Raw genomic sequence first — 19,187 nt, 5'->3', positions numbered from 1 at the left:
AGGTGGCATTAAAAAAAGCACGAAGTGTATCGTATGCAGTAATAGTGCAAATCCTGAACTTTAAACTCCAAATGGGGGTTTGATGGGCAGCAGACCTAAACAGCCTTTTATAAAGTGCCTACTCAGTGACGTGCAACAGCAATAATGTGTTCCAGTACTGGCATGGACCAGGATCCTAAAAAAACGTAAGCCAGTGGCCTTCTGCTATAAATGAAATCATGCCAATGCTGTGATGTACTCATGTGGTCCCCATGCCAGACCCAGACCAGCTTTTCCAATGTGGGGACCTGAGGTCTTGCCAGAATCTGTGTGTGTGTGTGTGTGTGTGTGTGTGTACCACATTACAGCTGTTGAATGCAGACTCCTACGATTTGCCCTGGGGAAGACCTCATCTCTCTTGCTAAGGATTGTGGGAAATGGGGGGGGGAGGCTGTATAGTGTCTGCTGCGGGAGGGGGCTGCAGCCAAACTCCCTTAAACTCCCCACTGAGAAGGATAGTCCTGTTTGGCTGGATCCGTTTGCTTGGTCATTTGTTTTATTGATGTTCTGCTGGAGGCTTTGTTTGGCGATTCTGAACTTCGGGAACAGACGGGTGCGCGTTTGAGTGTTTAACCAATATTTAATAGCCGAAGGTGAGCAGCGTTAGCCACAGCTGCTCCCTGTCCGTGCTGATGCCTCTAATCGATTACTGATCTGTACTGTTTAATTGCCCGCAACACCAGCTGGCTCTGTGTTTTATCTGAAGTGTCAGGGAGGCCTGGAGACGAGCCTCGTCATTTGCATAATTCTATAAAAGGAGAGAACGTGGAAATACTCCCAGGCAGAAGCATTTAGCTGCTGATGTCTCGACTTCCAGCGGAGAAAACGCTCGTGTTCACAGAGTCTGCCGTCCCCTTATTGCCAGAATTACCGAGTAAGTGTTTGTTATGCCCAGAGGGGAGAAAAGAAAACAGACCAAAAAACTGTCAAAAATCTACATTTTTATAAAAACCACGAGAAATCAGGCTTTGAAGACGGCCATATCTTGGCACTTGTTCAGAGCTGGGGTGGCATGAGGGTCAAGTGGAGGATGAAAGCTGTTTGGTAAACCCTGGATCTTCTGCTCTGTCTACAGATTCCACGCTGGCATATCGAGCTGCAGCCCTGGGCCGCTCCACAACACACATTTCGGGAGGAAGCCTTACGATTCCTCTCCTACATAAAGACCCTGCAGGTGAGTCAGAGTCACCGGGAACAGCTGTGAGGCATCCATGACACTGCCTTCGTCGTTTGTATCTCCTGAAGCGTGTTTTTCAGACACCCACAGTCTGTGTGTGGCCTCCGCAATCCACAGTGTTGATCTCCCAAACTCACGCCTGGGCCTGGCTCTGCTGAATATCACTTCTCCACATGTCTGGATGGTGTTTTTTTTTTTTTTTTTTTTTTAGGTCTTGTGGTTTTCTGCTTCATTGGGGGAGGATCCAAATTTTTATTGCCAAAGTAGGGAATGAAATTCAGTCGCATGGCAAGCATCAGATCGACTCTCTTTCTATATCCGCTTGTCTCCTTCAGGGTTGCAGGGGGTTCAGAGCTTATCCCAGAAGCTACGGGTGCGTGGCAGGGTGGCAGCCCAGGATGGGGGGGCCAGCCCATTGCACACACTCATACCTGTGGAGAATTTGGTACCTTCAACTAGCCTCAGTATGTTTTTAGACTGTGGGGGGAAACTGGAGAAAACCCCACAACGTCACAGGAGGAACATGCAAACCCCACACACATAGAGCCATTGTGGAGGCTTGAACGCTGGTCCCAGAGGTGTGGGGCAACTGTGCTAACCACTGCACCACTGTCCCACCCCCGCAGGAATTGAACGTCATGCAGTTTGGTTAAATGGTATAGCTGAAATGCCTGCAGTGTGTGTGTAACTGAGAGCATGTGTAAGCCCTGCAATGGGCTGTCATCCCGTCCATGGTGAACTCCAGCCCTGTGCAGCCTGGGATGAGCTCCAGCCTCCCCCCCGGACCAGGATAAGTGTTTTGAAGTCGGATGGATTTGTTTCGTCTCCCTCCGAAGTGGGCTGAAAGCGTAAGCGTATGTATCATACAAATATGCACTAGGAGGCAATCAGAGATGGAGAAGTGTTTGACATGCTTGTATATCCAACAGTCGATAAGAAGTTCTGTCAGATGATTGGCTCTTCCCCCAGACGTGATCGATCTGCCATTTGATAGCAACGGCGAAGTCTCCACGTATTTGTCTGTTACACCGCGGTGCCTGAGCGGCAGAGCAGGAGTGAGCCAGGCCCCTCTGAGAGGATCTGGAGATATTGATCCTGTTATTCAGACTCAGGATCTGGCTTTACGGGGACACATCAGAAGGAGCGCTAACGGAGCTCGAGGATCATGGCACAGAGACCGGATGCCTGAAAGCGGGAAGGCGGGTGTGTTCTGGGAGTGATGCCGTTCACCCAGCTGTCCTGCATGGTCCTGGTGGAGATGCTACTGATCTCTGTCTGGTAGGGGATCTTCTGAGACATTCATTCCCTGGGGTTCCTGCTCAGTGGATAATCAAGAGTGATGGCACGTCTAAGACTGCAGGACCTGGCTTAGTATTGCGCAACAAGTTTGGATCTCCCTAACGGATCCATCCGTCCGAGCAAATGGCACCCCCCTAGTGAACATCGGTGTCCAAGAAGCCTGCCCAGAAGACAAAGCAATATCTGGGTCCATAAGATTGGTCAGACAGCTGTGTTGCCTGTGTATCTCGTGTTTCTCCCGCGGTGTCTACAGCCGTGTGAGCGCCTACCAGATGGCGTCCGTCGAACGATGGGCACCGTGCTGAGAGAAAGATGGAGGAAGGGAAATATTCATTCCTACCCTAGGGCGGCACTGGATGACCGTATAGTGACAGGACAGCTGTTTGTGTGCCCCTACCCTCATCGGTGCCTCTGCGTCCATGAAGGGCCATGGAGTTCTCTGCCCCTGGCCCCCCCACTCACAGCTGGCACATAACATCGCTCGTTAGTTACCGCCCACAGCCAGGGAAACGCATCACGATCACACAGCTCGGCAGCGCCATCTGCAGAGCCGGTTTAGGTCCTGGCCGGCTGCTGGACCGGTGCCGTCATCGGGGCCGGTGTGCGAGGTGGTGACTGACACCTGGCCTTAGGGTTGACGTTCCCGAGAATTCGGGCTGAAAATGCACAGTGAAAACGCAGGCTGTTGTAAATCACCCCACCAAAAATGCAGATATTTTCGTAAAGTATCTGGAATTTTTATAGCTGGTGTTGGCTGGGAACTCAGGGAGTGGAATCCCCTGGGTCCTAGAACCACTCGCCTCCCCTTTTTAGCCGTGCCCATTAACTATAACCCCGCATCCCCACCCCAGGCTTTTGGCCCAGTACAAATTACATAACTCAGCCTATAGCTTTTCCACTTCCACTCTTGAATGATCGAGCTCCTTATATCCACCCCCTCCCCCACCACAGGTGTCCTGTGCCCCCCCAATTGGAGGTGGTCCAGCCACAGACCTGGAGCAACTGGGGGGGCCCTGGCAGGTGTGTCTGGATGCACGTTACAGGCTGGCACAGCGAATCAGGGACAGGCAGTGCCGCGTCTACTCCCTGGGGTGAGAGAGCCGTCACGGGTCGGGGTGGTGGGGGGGGGGGGGGTTGTCTTCTTAAACCTCAGTATATTCAGCTGGAACAAATGTAGCTCTCTGTAGGGTTTCTGGGTTCTACACAGCAGCAACAAACCACAAAGATTTTAAACCTTCACCTTCAGGCGGCCATTTTGACGTTGTGTCAAACAGAAGTAAGTGGCCTGCTTTAAATTCAGCTGTTTTCTTTTTTCGTTTTTATATTGAGATTTAACAAGCTTCTTTATTTTTTGGGTGCCGTGATAGAGCGTTCTGGGATTACTCAGTGTTGCTGGATTGTTTTTAAATACCCCCCTATCCTGATCTATGTACTGTAATACAGTGTAGTCAGAAATTATTTGTACACTATGAAAAAATGGTCACAAATGGAAATGAACTTCAGGACAAGAACAAACTTTAAAAACTGTCTAAAATGTTATAATTATGTGTGCGCTATATAAAGAAACAAGAACAACGTTTATGCAAAACATTCTGGAATCGTATTCAAGTTATGTCATTTATTGCCTTCAAATACTTATTTGTACACCTGGCCATTCATGGAGTTGGATGAATAGGTGACAATGGGAGATCCCAGTCATAATAGAGGTCATTTAACATGACACATAACAGCAGGGGCTCCAAACAGGCAGGTAATTGGGTGCCCTTAGTTTCTACTACCGTGCACTACATCAGTGTTTCCCAACCTTTTTTGAATTGTGTACCCCCTGAGAGATTTTCTCATACCACAAGTACCCCCTTTGTCAAATGTGTTGATGATTCAATAAAAGTAGAACGTACAACTGATTATCAAATTTAAAACATTTTATTAAATCTCCATAACTTGAACATTTAATTCATTAAGCAACACATCCCAGATAGATTTTCTTTCTATACCAGGGCACAGCTAATGGAATGGCTGATAATATTTACCCATCATCAGGGAAATTAAATATAAAAAATTTTTCCACGTACCCCCTGTAATGTGCTCGCGTACCACTAGGGGTACGCGTACCCCCGGTTGGGAATCACTGCACTACATCATTCTGAAATTCAAGACGACTGGTGAAATCATTACTCTGGAGGGAAGATGGAGAAAAACAGACCAGTCCAAGGGCAGATAGGTACATCGATGAGCTTGCCGTGAAAAAACGAAAGTTGTTTGCTACACAAATAGCAAAGCCAGTCAAGGAGGCTTCTGGAATACAGGTTTGCACACAAACAATGAAGAGCAGGCTGAACGAACGTGGGCCGAGTGGCACGGTTCCTCGTAAGAAGCCATTTATAAGTAAAAAGAACAAACGGAAACATCTGAAATTTGCCGAAGAACATGTTGAGAAGCCTGCCAGCTTCTGGAGAATCAATTGTATGGTCGGATGAATCCAAATTCAACATGTTTGGAGTGTGGCGCAACTCAAAGGAGGAGTACAGCCCCCAGTGCCTAAATCCAACCACCAAGCATGGTGGTGGGAGCGTGTTGGTTATTGGTTCCAAAGCCGCTTTCGGCATCAGCAATTTGCATTTTAGTGCATTTTATATGTATTTTATATATATATATGAAAGTCTCTCTTGCCAATAAGAAGGTGAAAGTGCTTGAGTGACCCCCACAAAGTCCGAATCTCAGTCTTGTTACCTCTGGGCTGAAATGGAGAAGAAATGCAGACCCACCAAAGAACAAAGTTGAATTTGAAAGACAAGCTCCTCCATCGCAGACAGGAGAGCCTTGACCCGGCTGTTTGCAGCAGCCAGGAAGCTGCATGCTGGTATCGCTGCCAGAGGAGGGTCTATCAAATACTGAGCAGAAAACTCCAGCGGCCAGGTGTTCAATTGTTTGCAATAAGTTTCATAATTTGAAAACAATTTCAGGATATGTTTTGAATGAATGTTTTTTTTTTTTTTTTTCATAACTCGCACATAATTGTAACATTTAAGACCATTTTTTAAATTTTGTTCTTCAAAATCCTCAACTTCATTTGGGTTTTTGACAATTTTTTCAAGGCGTGCGAGTAATTTTTGGCTGTATGTACTTGTTCCTGATTGTAATGAGAGAGCCTGCTGTGGTCTGGTTTTCACTCCTTACCGGGTATTATTTTGAAAATTAAATGCCATTATTTCAGGCCCCCCCTGATCGCTGTGGGGCGGCGGGCCTGGGTGGGGCAGGTCGGGGCAGTATGGGCTGGTGCAGATGTTAGGAAATGGCACAGGTGCATTGACTGTGAATGGTGACAATGATAGTTTGAATGTTATGGGGGGCGGGATTAACCATAAACTGTCAGTCACTGCATGCTGTAACCCAATGGGGATTAAGCATGCAGTAAACAGGCGGTGGGTCAGGCCTCTTTGTGAAGGCGCCAGCTGATTCCGCTTGAGGTGGAGCCTGTTTACCCGGACACCAATGAAGGAGGGTGGAGGTACAAGCCAGGGGGATGTGTCCTGCCAGTGCTGAGTAAACATCTCTTCTCCATGGATTTGGATGTTCTGCAGAGTGTCCTCATGGCCCCTCAGATGGCAAATAGAGCTCCCTGCGTTCCTTCAGCCGTCTGTCCTCAAAGGTGGTGGCTCCGCCCCCCTCCCTGCTCACCCCCCCTCCCCCCCACTTCGCTCTTCCTGTTTCCTCTTTGGCAGTCATTTTTCGAGAAGCTGCAGTGAAATTTTTAATTGTCTCCAGTCACGCCCCGAGAAGATCCCTCTAATATATCCGAGGCTTTTTCGGTGTTGGGTTCACAATGGCTCAGATCAGTCTAAATGTCAAGTTCCCGCTTCAGGGCGAGGCCGGCCTGCAAGGGTGGGTGGGTGCGAAGGCACAAGATTTTCCCGTCATGCTACCAAATTCATTTGCACACGTGATTGTCATGTTTTGAGTTTATGTCAAGTGCGTCTCTGGCCGGAATGGCCTTGTGATGTGGGGCCTAGGCAGCAGCTGGGATCTGATTTTGGGAAAGCGTTCTGTCTAGTACAGAGGCAGTGCTTCATGGAGGCGGGGACTGAGAAGAGAGCCAATCAGATGAGAGGGGGGGTGGAGCTTGCAGGGCAATGTGGCTTGTGGCTTAGGGAATTCCTGCTGCTCAGTCAGGGCTGAAACAGACCATACCAATTTGCACATATCACAGCATGGGGGGGGGGGGGGGCGGCAGAATTAATTAGCGCATTGAACTCCTGTCACTGGACTCTCCATCATGAGGCTGCCCCCCCATATTGCATAATTCATATTAAAACAGAGAATTAATTCAGACAAAGCGGCTTGGAGAATAGGAGCTTGTCTACCGGCCCGCTGGAGATCTGCATGCTGTGATTCCCTCCCACGAAAGCTGGTGTGTTCGCAGTTTCCCCTTTTTCAACACAGACGTCCCGGACAGTTTTCTGTCGGCCACCTTATTCCTCGTTTTAAACGCTGCCTGACAGAATGAACATGCTGGCATTGACGTCACCGTCAGTGTGGGGGATGATGGATGTTTCCTGCACATTTGGAGAAGTTTTGCTGCTTTTCTGTGTGCCGACATTTTACTCCCTTATTCCCGCCTTCAGCTGAAGCATAGTTATTATGACTTGTTTGGTAGCACTGCCACCTCCCTCCCTCAGGGTTGCGGGTTCGAATCCGCCACTTTCTCACATGTGTGTGGGCTTTGCATGTTCTCCCCATGTTACAAGAGTGCCCCTATTTCCACCTGGAGTCTAGAGACATGTGGTTAATTTTACAAATTGCCCATAGCAGGTGTGCCCTGCAGGGGGCGTTGTCACCTCCTTTGCCTGGCACCAGGCTCTCTGCCACTCGTATACCTGATACGAAGATGGATGATAGATGGATGAATTTCCCCACTTTAATTACCTTACCCTCATTCTGTCCACCCTACCCCAACCAACAGAGCTACTTCGAGACGTTTTATCCCCTCCTTTTGTGGGTCTGCTCGCCTTACCATCTCGTCCAGCATTTCTCTTCCGTTTGGCAGTTGGCACCAGTCTTGCAACGGTGAATTAATTAACGACAGCCCCAGAAATGTGCGTCTGTTGGGAAGGAGAACGCGCCATCCGTGGATAATCGCCGTGTGGGACGCATCCCAGAGCTGTAATTAAAACAAGACGGCAAACATTTCACTCAAAAACAAGGGACAAAAAAAAACCTGCTTTGTCCCTCCTCCCTGATGGTGGGCTTAACACGGAGGTTCATTGTTGTGTTGGAGTCCTGTTGTGCCTTTGAATGTCATCTATCAGGCTTGCTGCGTGGACTGTGTTGCCGACACAGCCGGCCCCAGCATGCCCCTGCCTTAGCAGAGCCACTGTCTGGAAGCGATTGAGAAGGTTAAAAACAAAAACAGCCCCCCGGGGGTGCCGTGAAGCCCCAGATAGGGTAAACGGGAAATGGGTGTTAGCCCCTTCGAAAAAGAAAATTCTTGCATTAATGCAGAGGTATTCCAGCTTTTTTTGATAGCGCCACCCGCCCCCCCACCAGCGTTGATATACTTGTCCTGATTCCTACCCCAGCACACAAACTATATTGAATAAAAATAAATGGAAATCAATTATTTTAATATGTCAACATCATATAATATGTACCAGCATGTAATGTGCTCACATTATGTTTGAAATTTCTAAAGGTCACCATTTTGATATCAGTCTGCCCCCACGTCAGTTTTTTTTCCCCTCACCTGCAGCCACCCCCCTCCTTGGAATCCCTCGGCAGTTCGGCAGTTTGGATACCTCTGTATTAATATAAGATAAATCAGGTTGAGAGTAATATTAAATCTGAGCCCTATGAAGACACTCAGTAATATATTCATGAACTGAATCTTTACTGCAGTCTTAAGGTGAAGTCACCTCTATGTGTGTGTGTGTGTGTGTGTGTGTGTGTGTGTGAGCTCACTTGTTCTGTGTGCTGCCCCCTCAGGCTGGGTGCAGATGCCCGTCAGCTCGAGTTGGCCCTGGCGCGATCTGGGTGTGAGGTACATCGCTTCGACCCCAGCGGCCCCCGGGGTCACCAGCACGACTCCGCCATGTGGCACCACAGCCTCTCAGTGGGCTGGCGGGACCCCAACCCCGCTGTGCCCCCCCCACAGCAGCGCGGCACTGCCAAGAAACTGGCCACTATCCTCAGCGCCTTCGGGCACAGGACGGTGAGGCGACCTGGGGTGGTACCCCCCCCCCCCACCCACTGAAGGGCAGAAACAGCAGGCCCTCCTCTCCGGGGGCTCCGCTCGTCTTGAGCGGATAAACGACTTTCCATTGTGTCTGAAGTATTCACGAGGCAGAGCAGCTTCCTCAGTTTACGATGTTTTTCCACCTATAACTGTTATTTTTTTTTACGGAAAGGTGATTTTGCAGGATTCGCTCGGGCTCTTGTCGGCGAGAGCTGCCAGATGAATGGTGCCGTAAAAACAACCTACAAACGCTCCTCCTTTGCCGTTTTTCTTACCTTTCAAGAGACAGATAATAGACAGTTATTAAGCAAAGGCACTCAAACGCGTACAACACAGCTCAGATTTTACTTAAACAGCTATATATTTTCCTGCTTTGGTTGCTGCGAATACTTAATAATTCGGAAACGTTGTTATGCAGCCTAAATCAATGCAGGGGCAGATTCTCTCAGTGGAGCTGGCAGGTGATTTAGTGAGAGAGGCTTTCAGGCAGTAGTTTTATTTAAAATAATAAAACGCGAAGACCTACATTCTGGGATGGCGATGTACCCTCCAGTTTGTGTGCATTAATCACTGTCATGTATTTGAGAGGAAATCTATAATAACAGGAATGAGGGGTCAGTGAAAAGAAGAGTGTTGTGTGATGTGATCCGTAACTTCTGGTTGAAGCTGCCAACCCCCGCATCATGTGCAGAGCAGGGGGGGTGGGAGAGGGGGGATCTGTGCTCTCGCAAAGTCATGTAGGTCATTCCCCATTCGGAGTATGAAGTGAGGTGGACACATTTTTAACAATCATTTTCGTTAATTCAAAAGGTACATCACTGTAATAGGTCCCTTAATGTCTGATTATCATACATGCAAAATGAAGAGCTTAAATCCCATCCATCCATCCATCCATCCATTTTCCAAACCGCTTATCCTACTGGGTCGCGGGGGGCCTGGAGCCTATCCCGGAAGCAACTGGCACGAGGCTGGGAACAACCCAGGATGGGGGGCCAGCCCATTGCAGGGCACACTCACACACCATTCACTCACACATGCACACCTACGGGCAATTTAGCAAGTCCTATTAGCCTCAGCATGTTTTTACACCGTGGGGGGAAACCGGAGTACCAGGAGGAAACCCCACGACGACATGGGAAGAACATGCAAACTCCACACACATGTAACCCAGGCGGAGATTCGAACCCGGGTGAGCTTAAATCCCAATATATATTAATATATTTTAATGTAACATGGTGTTATCGCATTCATTTTGTTATAAACGTTTTTATTTCAGTTTCATATTTCACTGCGTTTAATGGCAGTTCAAGTTTGAGATCCTCTTCATGAAGGCAAACGTGTTACAGTTTGCTGCAGATCGAAAGCCCTCCCAGTTAAGGACTGACATCTTCCCCCGGCCTCAAAATTACTGCCATCACACTTTATTCCCATAAGGTTTAAACACGAATAATTCTTAATCATATTTGGAACTTGTTGTTAAGGCTGTCATAGTTAGCATTACCATTTTCCCATAGAAATGAATGAGCAGTCCCCACAAAGACATAGTTACAGGTGTGTGTATGTGTGCATACAGAGAATGAGAGCCAAAGAACAGCACTGGTCCACGCAGGACTCCATGATTCAGCTTGATAACCTTATCCCTTGTAACAGAAGGTGTTACCAAGACAGGCGTAATACACCATCTCAAGTAGTATTATTATTTTTACATTTCCAGTGCAGCTCTGGCTATTTTCAGTCTGTGGCCAGATGGAAGCCAGACTGGAATTTTTATGAGTGAATTGCGAGTTGTGACACTGCATTTTTTCCCATGGATTTACAAGGGGAGCTTTTTGTCTGGTTTCTGTAGGTCTGTATACGAGGGAATCTTGAATATAGCTGTAAACAGGTCCTGATGTGTGTTGGCTTTGTGAAAAATGGGCACCGGAAGTACTAAAAGGAATCGTAAGGGAGGTGAATGATTCTAAGGTTACCTTCTCTGGTCCTAACCTGCTCCATTAACTGGGTTTTACATATTATCTTAAATCTGCTCTCAATTATCTAAACTTGGTATCTAAAAATGGCATCAAATCCTGCTAGATTCTTATTGATTGGTGGGTGTTATTTCATTACCGTGACAACTTATGTAAAAATAAACTGCAAATGTGGCTGGGTAGTCTTTAGGGGAGGGGCCCTTGTATAACGGGACGCTGATGACACTAACAGAGCCTCGCAGAAACAAAGGGGCTGAATGTATGAAAATGTCACAGTTTTGTGAGTTTGCATACAGACCTGGTCCCTAACGGGAACACGTTAGCATTTGAGAAATATGCGGAGTGGGGTGTGGGGAGCTCCCTAGGTCACCTCTGGGAATGAAAACAAATATGTTCTCATGTTTTTGTTGTTTTATTATCCATGCATTTACTCACCTTGTGTGTAGTGGGTCTTGCACATCATTTTCTGCCTTGGTGTGAGTAACAGATTGAGTTGAAGTATGTGTGTGCTGGTTATAGCAGCCTTTCAAAAGCAGGCCGAGAGCCAACTTTCACATTTATGAACCGCATTACCTACTTAATCATCTCCCCGATCCAGAGCAGCTCACAAAGCTCAGATATGTGACTGCTTGCTTGCTTTTTGCTGAGTCTTGTTCCTTAACCACAGCGCCATCTACCTGACAAAAGTGAAAGTGCAAAAACCAAAAGGGCTGGAGTGGAAGATGGGGTGTTGTACCTCCGCCATCTCCACCTGTTGAGGTTTCCCCTTATGCTTTGGCAGCAGGAAAATTTGCAACCTTACAACTAGCAAATCAAAGGGGAATGAAATAGCTGGCTTCCTTAGAGATTTGTTTCACCTTTAAAACAGGGGCTCAGAATCCTGCGCAGAAGTGAAAGTACACATTTCCTTTGGTGCCTTATCAGCGGTCTGTGTGACTCATGTCTGCTGGCCAGTGTTCAGTCTTACTGCTCCGGGGGTCTTTGTAGATAACATAGTAGGACCAGCACATTGAACTCCTGAACTCTTTCGAAGTGGCAGGAAACGCGGGTGCTCAATTACGATCGTCAGCTGCAATTAGCGTCCGCATTCACAGGAGCCCATGAAGCGCGTGAACCTGCACTGGTACGGGGCCAAATGCCCCAGAAAGGTGACTGCACACCTGTCTGACTCTGCCTACCCACAGCGTGCCTGAGTAATCCTGCAGAGTCTCTGCTCACGCTCGCCACATCTCCCCCTTATTTGGAAGCTTTCATGGCCTCTGGTGTCCCCATGGCATGATGGGACATTCCTGCACGTCCATTTGTCTGATAAATTCATATTACGAATAACATATGTCCCGCTGAATAAATAGCAATACAGGCCCTGTGGAAATAAACATTCACTAAAGGGCTTTGTGCGGAATGAAGGGAAGTCATGCAGCTTTAACCGACAAGAACTGCATATATAAACAGATTTCTTGGTTTCTATACATTGGAACTTCCTAAAAATGACGGTCATTTAGTAAAATATACCTAATGATATCTAATAATATAATCTAATCACAATACAAAACAGTGTATTGTGGATATAATGACCTTGTGTTAGTCAAAACATATAGACTGAATAGCTATCACTGAGAACAGATGAACAGATTTTAGGGCTAATGGTGATTGAGGTTTTCATTGTAGTTAGACTTTAAACATTGAAAATGTTAAATGGCTGTGGGTGTGAGGCTGGTGTCTGTGTGGATCTGGATGTTGGTATCAAGCTGTCATCCAGGGCCGAGCTGCCTGATTTCCGCTCCCACTGAACAGTTTACTGAGATGTGACTGAGCCTTCGGTCAAACCGCCACCCTGCCCCGACCTGTTTTACATTCCCACAGCCTCTGTTGATGTTTTCAGGAGGAATTCGAGCTGATAAGACTAAAAGAAAATATTGCTAATTACTCAAATCCCTAAACAGTTAAACACGGGTGAGCTGTTTCTCCTTGTTTTTTAGCTTGAGCAGGAATTTTGGCAAACTAATGAGCCAAATCACTTTACGGTCACATATACACAGTCAGCTTATCTACACAAATGTACCAGGAACACTCATCTTGTAGGCGGGATGCAGTTGTTTCAGAGACTCCCGCCTCCTTCCTGCATGTTCCAAAAGCTAAATCAAATAGCTAGCAAGTTGGGTGTGAGGATCATAGCTAGCTAGCTGGTTAGCAGAACATGCTGCTTCTGGGTCTCCTAAATAAAGAACACATTTATCATTTAGTGTAGTGACTGTTTGCGGCCACAACCTTGGGGGCTTCACACAAATGCATGGTTTGAGTGGTGCATGGTTGTCAACTTTGGTCAGCAGGCTGGCATGAGATTTTCATTTGGAGACAAGTCTACACATGCATTTACATGTATGTAGCATGTTTATTACCTAGTAAATAGTCTGTAAGGTCTGCGATGGGCTGGCCCCCCATCCTGGGTTGTTCCCTGCCTCGTGCCCATTGCTTCTAGAATAGGCTCTGGGCCCCCCGCAACCCAGTAGGATAAGCGGTTTGGAAAATGGATGAATGGATGGATGGATGTAAGGTTTGGGATCTGCCCAAACGCTTTTGATCTGGCTAATTTTAGGTTTATAATAGAATAGCATAGATTTGCCGCAAAATTTCTTCCGTGAGCATTAGAGTCTGAAAGTGTGAGTGCATCATAAGCCAGATGCATGAGAGTTGGCAACTCTGATTGTCGTAAACGCCAGCGCTGCTTGTAGGATAGAACCTTTTGGACCAGTTAAACAATCATGAACCCCTGGCTTATGTTGCTATGAAGTTGAACATACATGTTAGAGCAGCAAAGGGTTGCACAGGGTGTGACGTCGGCACTGCGGGTACGGCGCATGCTCACCCATCAATCTGAAAGTGACGCGCTGGTATCCATGCATGGCCGACTTGACAGGCCCCCTGGCGCCGTTTAATGCAAGCATCAGCCGAGCGTGAACTGCGAGGCCAGTGACCTCGACCCGGGCCAGCTCACTGCACCTGGACCCATATAGGTGAGGGGTCTGTATAAAAAGGATGTCTGGGAACAGAGCTCCTTCATTGATGCCTCTGTGCAGCTCTGGACCAATGGGAAGCTATAAACCATGACCTTATAAGGAAGCTCATGGCTCAGTGGCCTAGGATGCTGTTCGAGTGATTTGAAGGTCACAGGCTCAAACCTCGGGGTGGTGATGTCACTGCTGGGTCCGTGCACATGGCCCTTAACCCCCCCAGTTGCTCCAGGGATTTTTTTTTACCCTGCTTTCTCAGAAATGTGCATCTCTTTGGATAAAAGCGCAAGCTAAATCAATTAAATGTGCCAAAGCTGAAAGTTGAAGGACATCTGCAGATCTTTCTTCTATATCTATACTATAAACATTATCTTAACAAGTATTTTAATACACTAATTTCATGAATGTAAATGTGTTTCTGTTCCTGATTAGAACACAAATAATGCACCAGGGTAATGAAATGGTAATATTGATCAGAAATGGTCATTTTTCGCATTTAGCCATAGTAATTAGGGTTGTTTTATAAACTGTCTGTTTTCTTCAGTTTCTTACGCAATGTTACCATGTTGCTTGTGCGATTTCTGGTTAGTTCATACTTATTTAAACAAGACTGAATTGGTTATTATTATTGTTATTTGATTATTTCATATACCATTCTGTTCATTGTCTGTCGGGGGGGGGGGGGGGTACAAAGGCTATGGGTATGGACAGTAGAGACATGTCCTTGCCAATATTGTGAGAATAGTGTATGTGTGTTTATTGAGGTTGAGGTTTTGGAATTGATTTGATCCCTACTGGTATTGAAACCAAACCTAAACCCTTGGGCTGGGGGCACAAAGAAGGTATCAGAAATGCTGCTTATTTTAAAGGTTCTTTTTAAGTTGGTAACTGCCATTTTGTCTGGCCTGTGCTTAGGCCCAGTGCTTTTATCTCTCATTTGGCATGAAAGGCCCCTACATGTCCACCCACCGAAGGGTGTGGCACTTTGCTTGGTTCATTAAAAAAGGATTAATCTTAAATGATCGTGAGACAAGGCCTGCGATATCTGCATGCAGATTCCTCTGTCTGAGGCCCTGTTACCTCACACATCCCAATCACCTTCTGTTTGAGTGCTGACTGCACTTTTGCTGGAATTTATATAGCTTGTTGACATTTTAAGGCTTAGGTTGGGAATTGTGCGTCGCACAATTTAAATAGCTTTTGTAATCAATCATTTCTCTTGGGGGCGAGCATTTTGTTGTATATTACCCCTTGGTGCGATTCAGAGTGGCTCTGTGAGAACGAGTAACAAAAGATCAGCTTGAAAAACAGTCGCTGCTCTATGGGGTGGATAGTGTTTGAGTTCAGCTCTCAGAATATTAACTAATGTGCGTCGCGTTTAATATACAGCCATTTTGATTTTGTTAAAAGATCTGACAGAGTTTATTTAATCTTAACCCATTCCTGGGATCACCCAGTCTCTGCTTGAGTTGAATGTTATAGGTTATGGGGATTTATGAAACAACCTGGATTGTTACTATAGATGACAAGCTGGTCTTCTGTGTTGACGTTCAGGTTATCTCATCCATATTCCCCATTCTCTTCCACAAAGCAACAGCGCTACCACCAAACACAACTTCACTCCAGAGGGAGTCTCACTGGTCTTAGGTTTCGCTCTTTCCAGAAGTATCTCTTTGACATCATTTCTGCATGTTTGGTCATTCATTTAAACTATAATAATGGCTACATTTTGGCAGGAATTATTGTGAGGTAAAACAATATGATTAACACAATGTTCCCGGTCTATGAAGTGCCCATGAAAAAACCTTTCCCCACAGTTACAATTACAAGAAGCATGGCCTCATAATTAAAATTACATTCCGAAAGAACCGCTTATCACGTCTTATTCTCGTAAAATGTAATGAAAGAAAAATAGCAGATGCATTGAAACTGAATCAGAGAATTCGTGGGTCACTTCATGCTGATTAATATTTGCCCAGAGCAGGGCTTCTAAATTATCAGACGTTCCATCTCTGTGAGCCGAGATGATGAATGGATCAGGCAGGAAATCCCTTCATGCGCTGGAGAGCCACAGAGCAGCGGCGGGCGCGTCGCAGCCGACGAACCGGCGACTTTCACGAGGCCGTAGGGTTCCTTAGAGGATGCAGTGTGACGGAGACCCCTGTCACAAACTAGTCTTCCCAGCCACCGGATCCATCCCTGCCACTCGCATGTATTTGCTACGCAAACTTCCACGTGTGTGTTTAATATATAGTCATGAATGTGCCCTTAACACAGCCTATCCTCCCCCACCAAGGCTATTTGTGGTCATGGGGTATGAGAAACGTCAGCTTAAGCCCAGTAAGTCATAATTTCAACAGAAGAACATAAAGCATTGTTCCGCTTTTTACAATGCCAGTCATGCTTAAATTATGGCTCAAGCTTACCCTGGTATTATTTTTGAGTCAAGTCATTCCTGTTGAAGGTTCTTGACATGAATAGCATCAGCCAACTGCATAAATGTAAGATGCTGCATATTGCTTTGTGCTAGTAGTGAAGTGTGTGTGTGTGTGTGTGTGTGTGTGTATATATATATATATATATATATAAAAAACCCTTCAGTTTTTGATTGTATAATGATTAACTTTACCTTAAGCTTGAGGGTGAAAGGTAGTTGTGTTTGTGTGTGTGTGCTGATTTACCAGCTAAATGTGTAGCTAAACAGTTGGTTTGCTGTGTTTGTTTTGAAATGCTTTATTGTTTCTTGATATAATAAACATCGCTACTGTATAATTAGCTGTCTAACTAGAGATGAAAATGTGTTGATGCTCCATTGAAAGATGGGAGGTGTCATAGAAGGTTCTAGCAGGCTTTAATATTTCTCCAGAGATGATTATCTGCCGTTTGATCTATATGGGTCTTGATACATCTCCATCCAAACACCGTTTTGGTGTCCTTCACCAAGGCCAAGTTGCCTGACCATGGAATGGATCAAAGGTGACTTTGGAGCATTCATCTGCCTGTAAACACACCAAGTGTTGTTCAGAGTAACAATTTTTCCTCCTGGGCAGGTCATGTGAAGGTAGATCTGGCGTTCAGCTTAGAGAGAGAAAGAATTTTCAGTTTTAACCACTAGTGGTCTGGTATATGCCGTAGCCAAGACTGTTTCTGCACGGCGGCAGTGAGGTTGTATATCCTTTGACTCCCAGGTAGGTGACGGGTTGATCTTTGTCAGGAACACCTGCACTGCTCGGAGTCAATCATAAAGCTCATACATTCTTATAATGACCTGAACAAGGAGACCCTCTCTCTATCTGACAAAGATTTGGAGCTGGTTTGTGTCAGGGGATGAAACTGTCAAAAAAGTGAGCCAACTGTATGCAAAATGTTCCCGTTCAGTTACAGGGGCGGAGGTGCTTGCATTCTGCTCTCTTGAAAATCTCAAAATTCATTGCTCGAGCACCGTAACGGCCTCGCTATAGCTAAAAATTATTTCCCAGAAGAGCAATTCTGCAGGAAATGTGCAAGTAAACAAAACTATCTTGCTTATGCTAAAACTTAAATTAATGAAGCATCAACACATTAAATATTCAATGTTGCCATTCTAGATACTCCAGACAACATGAGAACACTGCACCATACTGATGTAGATCAATTATGGGCCTGCGTTCGGTAAACTATTGCTCTGTGCTCTCACAAGAGCCCCCTTGTGTAATTACAGTGCTTAAAGTAAATTGCTTCCATGAAAAAAATAAATCTATATTAATGTGGGGGGAAAAGGGTATTAAATGTCACACTCCGTGACTTACTATGGATAAAAGAGCCGCTTGTTTGTGCATCAAACCAAATGAAAGCAGCATATGGTATAATAACCAGCATCTGCTCATCTCCCCGCGTGCAGATCGACGTGCTGAAAGCCGACATGGAAAGCGCGGAGTGGAAGATCCTGGAGAACCTGATATTGGATGATGTCCTGCCGGATATCGGGCAGCTCCTGCTAGAGGTGCACCTGCACTGGCCTGGCTTCGAGGTGGGTGGGGACGACGCCACCGTGGTACGCTATTGGTTCAGCCTGTTGAAGGAGCTGGAGTGCAGCCACTTCCAGCTCTTCTACAGCCAGAGCGACAGCAGGAGGCCACGCCTCTTCCTGCGCCAGGACATGTTCAACAGCAGCAGCGTCTACACCCTGGGCTGGGTGAACTCCAGATGGAGGCCACGCTGAAGCTCCGCAAAGGCAACTGACAAAGCAATCCGTCTTTACGCAACATCCACGTCGTGCGAGAACATGTCGAGGCGGCCTTCAGCCACTCCCCGCAACCTCCGACATATGGTGCCTCCATGACTTCGCATCACCTTCTGGTGTCCACCACCCCCCCAGAGAAAAACAAAAAACGGAAGCTGGTCCATTTTCCCTGAGCTGCCAGGGGTGCTGTGGCCAGTCTGTGTGGCCCATTTAGATAAATCTGTAGATGTCTCAGTGCCTCTATGGGATTGGCATAACTCAGCTGCCACGGCTGCTCTTCTAAACATGGCCAAAAGGGGAGCCAGTGAGCTGAAACAGGCCTGAAGCCTGCTGGGAATGCATAACTCAAGGGTGACCAAAGATGCTATGGAGTTCTTACCTAACTTTTTTTTTTTTTTTAAAGTTTTTTGGGTTCTTTTGATTGCTTGAACTTTAAAGGGCAGATGAAGAAAAAAAAAAGAATTTACTTGTGTTGACCCTGCAACCTCTGCTGTCTGGCATAGAAAAATGACCCACTCCCACATTTCCGCATCACAAATTCTCACGGTGTCAGTGGGGTCCATATAAAAACATTTCTGCTGCCTCTGAACCGTGACACGGCTGGCATCAGCGTTATAGGAACTTTCAGGAATTGCAGGCTTTTTTGTTAAAAATTTGCTTTGTCAAAAAGTGTTTTAATTGCTATGCAGATTTCAGGTTTGGGAGGTCGGGCCCCATTTCCTGCAGGGCATCCAGGTGCCAGATAAATGGGGTGACCGAGGTCGGACCTTGTGATCAGTGGAAGCTCCGGGGGGACGCCTACGGCCAACCCTAGCTGCAAGCTGGCCTTCTAGAACAAAGGCCACGGCAAAAGCGAAATGCAAGAGCAGACGCCGGTAAAATTACAGGCGAGGGAACAGGCATCTCAGCACGGTCCCAGGTTGGGGGAGAGAAAATGGCCTCAATGAAATTATTATGCCTTTGAATATTAAAATGTCAAGCTGGCCGCTGACAGCATTAGCTCATTTCCGACGCCCCCACTTCATTTACTCCTTTGTTGCTAATTCTGAAATAATGAAAAATGCATTTTCTTTTGCTAGAACGGGGTTTAAAGGCCACAGTCTACAGGCAAACACCTAATTCAATATTATAAGAAAACGGGGGGGCTGACAGCTCTATTAAGCTGATTTAATGGATGTTAAAGTGAGATTCTTAAATAAAATTCCAATGTTCAAAGTGAAACACTAAGTCAAACAGCTAT

General features: G+C 46.4%; 1 protein-coding gene across 1 annotated transcript in view; it reads left to right on the top strand.

Moving 5' to 3' along the window:
• Positions 1-18,951, top strand: part of mettl24 (methyltransferase like 24) — a 28,229-nt gene extending 9,278 nt beyond the window's left edge. Inside the window, exons 2-5 of the mRNA XM_049002255.1 lie at positions 1,115-1,213; positions 3,467-3,606; positions 8,495-8,720; positions 17,606-18,951. Coding sequence (XP_048858212.1) covers positions 1,115-1,213; positions 3,467-3,606; positions 8,495-8,720; positions 17,606-17,926 — 786 coding nt within the window. The 3' untranslated portion in view covers positions 17,927-18,951. The remainder of the gene's footprint in view (positions 1-1,114; positions 1,214-3,466; positions 3,607-8,494; positions 8,721-17,605) is intronic.
• The last annotated feature ends 236 nt before the right edge of the window (positions 18,952-19,187 follow it).

Source organism: Brienomyrus brachyistius, unplaced genomic scaffold (assembly GCF_023856365.1).
Source record: "Brienomyrus brachyistius isolate T26 unplaced genomic scaffold, BBRACH_0.4 scaffold66, whole genome shotgun sequence".
Taxonomy (NCBI): Eukaryota; Metazoa; Chordata; class Actinopteri; order Osteoglossiformes; family Mormyridae; genus Brienomyrus; species Brienomyrus brachyistius.
The sequence above is the reverse complement of the archived record's forward strand: the minus strand, read 5'-3'. Positions and strand labels throughout refer to the sequence as shown.